At 42.1% G+C, this 7,500-nt stretch overlaps 1 protein-coding gene across 1 annotated transcript in view; it reads left to right on the plus strand.

The window, feature by feature from the left end:
• Positions 1-7,130, plus strand: part of LOC143021121 (solute carrier family 22 member 3-like) — an 87,769-nt gene extending 80,639 nt beyond the window's left edge. Inside the window, exons 10-12 of the mRNA XM_076178409.1 lie at positions 5,581-5,738; positions 6,306-6,490; positions 6,734-7,130. Coding sequence (XP_076034524.1) covers positions 5,581-5,738; positions 6,306-6,490; positions 6,734-6,937 — 547 coding nt within the window. The 3' untranslated portion in view covers positions 6,938-7,130. The remainder of the gene's footprint in view (positions 1-5,580; positions 5,739-6,305; positions 6,491-6,733) is intronic.
• The last annotated feature ends 370 nt before the right edge of the window (positions 7,131-7,500 follow it).

The raw sequence follows: 7,500 nt of genomic DNA on the forward strand, positions 1-7,500 counted from the left end.
GATACTTATGAACATTATGAGTTAAATGGAAGTAACATCCTTGTATTTTTACATGTAGAAACCATTCTTTCATTGTCATAATAGCTACTTGTTCAAAGTCACAGGAAATTGCTCTTGGTTTCAATCCTGGGATTGCGTCATGAAGCATTCGAAACATGCATACACCTTTTATTTGGTAATAATGCATATAATATTGGATGAACTCCTCCATGTCTTCTTGCCTGAATCACATAGACCTGTGCAAATAACGGAGGAACTAACTTGAATGTCCCAGCAGCATACCACACACCAGGATCAAGTAAAAACGCAGTCCAACTCTCTCTTCCGAAAATAAAAATTCTGTCGTCTGATTGATCACTGTCAGCTATTAAAAAATTCTCACATTTACCATTGCTCGTCATATACTGTTTGTATTCATCGGTAATCACTAATTCTCGAACATGGATAGGATTAGGAGGAGCGAGGCTTATTTGATTTCAATTGTTTTCACATCTCCAAAACTTTATATTAGGATTCTTCTTTCTATGCCTGTCGAACACAAATAAGTATTCATTGTGAGTAATTTTTATTTTATTTCTCTTATCTAAAATATGTTCAGCCATTTCTGTAGAAGAGTTGAACACGACTATATATATAGACTAAGGATAAAAAGGTTCTTTAGAATTCCGAGCTGTAGAGTGGGCGCTCCAATAACCCACTTGAAGACGTCTGAACGAATCCAGTTCGAAGCCAAAAAGAAACGGTGCCTGAACTTCGGCGCCAAAACAATTAGCGCCAAATAATTCGTCGCCAAAAATGGCGCTAAAACATTGGCGCCAAAACACCGGCGCCAAATAGTATCATTCCGACATCAAGACGTCTGGGCCCCCGGTATTTGCCAAATACAGGCGCCTACCGCCCGAGAAACTCGCCGTCGCCAAGAAAACCTTCCAAGAGATGGAGAGACTAGGCCTCTGCCAAAAGGACTCCAGCCATTGGTCCTCCCCTCTCCACCTCGTATAGAAGAGCGATGGTTCCTGGCGCCCATGTGGAGACTACCGGCGGCTGAACATAATGACGGAACCTGATCACTACCCACTCCCAAACATCGCCGACGTCACCACATACCTCAAGGGTACCAATATAATTTCGACACTGGACCTCGTGAAGGACTACCAAGTTCCGGTACATACAGACGACTTCCCGAAGACCGCTATTACCACCCCCTTAGGAACGTACACCTTTAATTACTCTTGCTTCGGCTTGCGAAGCTCAAGTGCGATCTTCCAGCCCCTAATGGACGGCATCCTCGGCGACCTTGATTTCTGCGCCTGCTTCGTCGACGATGTTCTGGTCTTCTCCAACTCGCCTGACCAGCATCTCCATCTCCTGCGGACCATCCTCGAGCGTCTCCAGGACAATGGCTTCATCGTCCGTTTTGACAAATGCAGCTTCGGGAAAAAGTCCATCTCTCCTGACGGCGTCGTCCCCTGCAAGATAAAATCGCCGCAGTCGACAAATTTTCCAAGCCCACTACCATCAAAGCACTACAGGAATTTATTGGGATGGTCAACTTCTACCACCGTTTCCTCCCTAACATCGCTCAAACGCTGCACCCGGAAAACCGAAGGACCTCCTGTGGAACCCCGCCATGCAAGCTGCCTTCGTCAGCGCAAAAAAAAAAAAAAAAAAAAAAAAAAAAAAAAAAAAAAAAAAAAAAAAAAAAAAAAAAAAAAAATCCTGTGCCAGCACCCTCTCCTTCACCGCACCAGGTGCCCAGCTACAACTGTCAATGAATGCCAGCAATGTCGCCATTGGGGGTGTGCTCGAACAAATCCTCCGTGGCAGACCTACACCCCTCGGTTTCTTCAGCAGGAAACTTTCCAAGGCCGAGCTCAACTACGGCACCTTCGACAGAGGGCTCCTCGCCATCCACCACACCGTCCGCCACTTTCGCCATTTCCTCGAAGGCTCCTCATTTATCATCAACACCGACCATCAACCTCTGGTGCACGCCTTCATGAAACAACAAGACACTTGGTCTGCCAGACAGCGCCGCCACCTCTCCGCCATCGCCGAACTCAGTTGCACCATCAGGCACGTCCCCGTAGACGCCCTCTCCCGAATAGCCATCGACGCAGTTCAACTCGGCCTCGACTACGCAGCTATCGCCAGAGAGCAACGGGAGGACCCTGAAATACTTGCCTACAGGATATCCATTACATCCCTTCAGTGGCAGGACGTTCCTTTCCACAACAACCACACCATCCTCTGCGACATCAGTACCGGGCGCCCACGACCACCTCATCTCAGCCGCCTTCCGACGTCAAGTGTTCAGTTTAATACATGGCCTGTCTCACCCTTCAGGGCGCGTCACTGTGAAGCTCCTGAAGCAGAAATTCATCTGGCACAGCATCTACAAGGACGCAAAAGAGTGGACCAGATCCTGTATTGCCTATCAGCAAAGCAAAATTCATCTTCACACTGAATCAGGCATCCATCAGCCCCGACGACGATTCGCACATATTCATGTCAACGTCATCTCAGCCCTCCTCCGTCGGAGGACCATCGTTACCTCTTCACCGCCATTGATAGATCGACCCGCTGGTTGGAGGCCATCCCCATGAAGGATAGTACGGCCTCGTTCTGTACTACAGCCTTTCTTAGTGGATGGATCGTCAGGTTTGGCCTCCCGAAGCACGTCACCTCCGACCGAGGAACTTGCTTCACGTCGCAACTGTGGCACTCCCGCGCTGAGCTCCTGGGTACTGCAGCCCACCACACTACCTCCTACAACCCTGCAGCCAACGGCATGGTCGAGCGAACCCACCGCTCACTCAAAGCATCTTGTATGGCACGCTGCAACAACGGCTCCTGGCTACCCCAACTACCATGGATATTCCTTGGCCTTCTGGTAGTCATCAAGGACAACCTCAACCTGTCTCCAGCACAGATGGTCCTTTGCCAAACCCTCGTGGTGCCCGCAGAGTTCTTCCCTCAACAGGATTCTCCCGAGAGCCTGCAACAGCTGCGACGCACTGTCGACAAATTCGCCCCATGCGTGCCGACATATCACCGGAAGGTCAAGGAATACCTCCCAAAACACCTCCAGACCTCGACGCACGTTTTCCTGAGGATTGACGCTCAAATACCACCACTCACCCGTCCCTACACTGGCCCCCTATCTTGTCCTTGAACGTAAGGACAAGACCTTTCGCATCTCCATCTCCGGCAGGCCAGAATGGGTCTCCATCATCCGCCTAAAACCGGCACATCTCGACACTCCGCCCACCAAATACGTGCAGGACGTCCTCTAAAGCCAAGGCAATTTTGAGAGGGGAATATTGCATACAGCACAATAACCACGTGGGATGGAACGCGTGTTATGTCGCCCACGACCTGACGCTACTTTGACAGTGCAACCCTGCTTGACCCGGCCTAACCTAATCCAGTGCAATTATGTAATGATGCACCACGGGTGACTACCCACGCGGTATATATATCGGCTCCTGCCGCATGTAAAACCAGTTCACTCTTACCTTACAACAGAGGAGCCGAACTCACCAAAACCTCTTTCTCTTCTCACAGTAGCGTCGCTAGTGTCAAACCTTTTAGTACTTTTCTTGAGAGTGACTGATATGCTGCGAAAATGGAGAGCTGGGTGGACTGCGTGTACCTCAACCTACAGAACACTTTTCATAAATAACCTCATAATCAACCTATGTGAAATCTGGATCATACTGGAGGACTAAGAGGCAAACTACTCGAATGGATGATTTTTTTAAGGGAAGGCACATGATGGGGAACAATAACAAGCAGAATTCCACAAGGTTCAGTGCTTGCACCATTAATATTTCCTATCTATGTCAGTGGCATGATCGAAGGTACAAATTCGCAGATGTAAAAGTCATGAGAAAAATGAAAAACAAGAAGGATTGTAGGATACTACAGAAAGATATGCGCAATCTTTCGCATGAAGCCAAGAATAGAAAATTTGTTAAGAATATATATGTATATATATATATATATATATATATACACATATACATACATACATACATATATATATATATATATATACATATACATACATACATACACACACACACACACACACACACACACACACACACACACACACACACACACACACACACACACACATACACACACACACACACACACACACACACACACACACACACACACACACACACACACACACACACACACACACACACACACACACACACACACACACACACACACACACACACACACACACACACACACACACACACACACACACACACACACACACACACACACACACACACACACACACACACACACACACACACACACACACACACACACACACACACACACACACACACACACACACACACATATATATACACACACACACACACACACACACACACACATATATATATATATATATATATATATATATATATATATGAATATATATACATATATATATATATACATATATATATATATATATGTATATATATATATAGATGATAATAATAATAATAATAATAATAATAATAATAATAATAATAATAATAATAATAATAATAATAATAATAATAATAATAATAATAATAATAATAATAATAATAATAATAATAATAATGGAAATGACCAATAATTGCAAGAGACCATATCTAAACTCCCTTGGGAAGTGAATCCATTACAAAAGCAAAAATGGAGAAATATTTGGGAGTGTTGATAAAAGAAAACCTGTGACCTGGCAGACATAGCAGCATGATTGTGGGAGAGCCATGCTGCTACAGAAACTTAAAAAAACTTTTCATTATATCGATGAAGAAATGACGAAAAAAACATATAGAAACTCTGATCCGTGCAAGACCAGAATATGCGTCATTGGTATGGTCCCTACAAAAAGTGAAGGACATTGGCAAGGTCGAGAGAATACGGAGGACAGCAACCAAACTGCTGCCCAACCTGGCAGATAAACCATATGAGGAGGAACTAAAAGCACTGGATCTGTCAAGATTGAAAGATCGAAGAGAAAGAGGTGACATGATTACAGTATTTAGGTCGCTCTATATTTACAGAATAAATCTTTTGATTAGGGATAAGGGAGCTTTATGAACAAATAAATGAAGGCTACATATAGTATATAGAAATAATAGTTTGTAGAAATAATCGAAATCTTAAAATGTTGGTGATGATGATGATGATGATGATGATGATGATGATGATGATGATGATGATGATGATGATGATGATGATGATGATGATGATGATGATGATGATGATGATGATGATGATGATGATGGTGACGTTGATGGTGATGATGATGGTGATAATTATGGTGATGATGGTGATAATGATGGTTTGGGAGCGCGCGAAGCCGGGATGGGCACAGCCCGGGGCTCGTATAAAAAAAAAAAAAAAAAAAAAAAAATCATGAAGGCTAGTGCTGCTGCATTTATATTTGCTAATACCTTATGAATGTAAAAAGATTACCAAAGTAAATAATAGGCCTATGATTTAAAGAAAACTACCAACATATGTGACTGATTTGTTCCATCTGTTCAACAGCTCAAATAAATACTGGTACATGTTCTTCGGGGGTCTGGTGGAGATCCCGTCAAGTATTTTGCTTTGGCCCTTGATCCACTTCGTTGGCCGAAAACTGAGCATGATTGGAAGTTTCGTCTTGTGCGCAGCAAGTATTCTTGGCTCTTTGGGAGTTGGAGGTAAGGACAGAAACCTTCAGATAATTTCGGTTGAATTTTTCAGCTAACGAACCAACAATGCTCGGTGGTATTTTGTCTGCAATAAGATTCAGTCGTTGTAATTTCTGACGAACTATCCCTTGTACGAATTACCTTTTGACCAAAATTGGTCTCATACTATAAATTATATCACAATTTTTGGCATCCCGATTTCTTATATTCACCCTCAATATCTATGTCTTTTATAATAATTGTTCCTCAGAGTTCCATAACTATTTGTACCCTATCCTTATGAGAGCACGTAATACATATTGCTTTTTCGTTCCTTTTCATGTAAAAAACTTTGATCAACTTTCAACCAATATGTCCCCTAGAAAGTTCTGGAACTCCCTTCTGAATTTCTAACATTTCTGGTTACACTTTGATTTTTTAAGAGGATTTTCAATGTACTTTCCTATAACAGCACCTGACTTTGAATTGGATTATCCTTTTTCCTGCCTTTTGCAAAACTTTTATTCATTTTTTTTTCACCGCCGTTGAAGTGTAAGGAAAACCGTGTGGCATTATGGTCCCTTCTTGCCATTCTAGAATCCTCTGTTTGGAAGACGATACTGTCTCTCTCGGGAAAGTTTGCGATAAGTGCCTCTTTCTGTCTGGTGTACCTGGTGGCTGCCGAGATCAACACGACAAAGAGTCGGACCCTGGCCGTGGGAATCAGCAGCGCTGTCGCCCGCTTCGGCAGCATCAGTTCACCCTACGTCAATGACATCCTCGTGAGTCAAAAAAAAAAAAAAAAAAAAAAAAAAAAAAAAAAAAAAAAAAAAAAAAAAAAAAAAAAAAAAAAAAAAAAAAAAAAAAAAAAAAAAAAGAAAAAAAAAAAAAACATTTTCTACCAAAATACCGGAATATGACCATTTTCAAAATTTGGAATTTCTTATGTCAGTTATTTTCTTTAGGCGAATACCATATTTTAACGTTCAGATGTATCTTTTTTCCTTTGCATGGTTTGCACACAGGGTGACACAAATCCGTTGGCGCCGGCGCTGATGTTCGGGGTCTTGTCCTGCATTTCGGCCATTCTCTCCATCAGTTTGCCAGAGACGAGGAAGGCTATTCTCCCAGAGTCGCGTTTCGAAATCGAGAACATTGGGTCTAGTGTGAAAAGAAACAGTTGCAAAAGCCCAAAGGAAACTAAGTCCCATAGCTCTGTAAACAAGTGAATATATTACACATAAGAAAAGGAAGGCTCACGAAGCTATATGGAATTCCTATCTCTCATTATATCAAATATTTATCTTTTTCAGTATACATTTTAGAGCCTTTACATTTCATATATACATATCGACAGGCTCAGATAAATATTCCCTCATGTTTTTAATGTTATTTTGTTTGTATTCCCATTTTATTCATGAGGTGACCCATCTAGTATATTAGAATTTATCTCTTACATATACATACATACATACATACATACATATATATATATATATATATATATATATATATATATATATGTATATATATATATTAACAACCACAATGCCCTTTAATTCTAAGCCATCAACATCGGGAGACCCGCTGGAGGCCACAACCAGAAATTGAAATGTGGGACTGCCGAGGACTCGAACTCAGCTATCACATGACAATTTGTTATGGTTGTGGCCTCCATTGGGTCTCACGATGTTGATGGCTTAGAATTAAAGTGCATTGTGGTTGTTAAAATGTATCTCTAATCACTGGGACCCATTCAGTGTTGTGCATATTTTTATATATATATGTATAT

The sequence above is a fragment of the Oratosquilla oratoria genome, chromosome 41 (genome assembly GCF_046742065.1).
Source record: "Oratosquilla oratoria isolate Oo_2021 chromosome 41, ASM4674206v1, whole genome shotgun sequence".
Lineage (NCBI taxonomy): Eukaryota > Metazoa > Arthropoda > Malacostraca > Stomatopoda > Squillidae > Oratosquilla > Oratosquilla oratoria.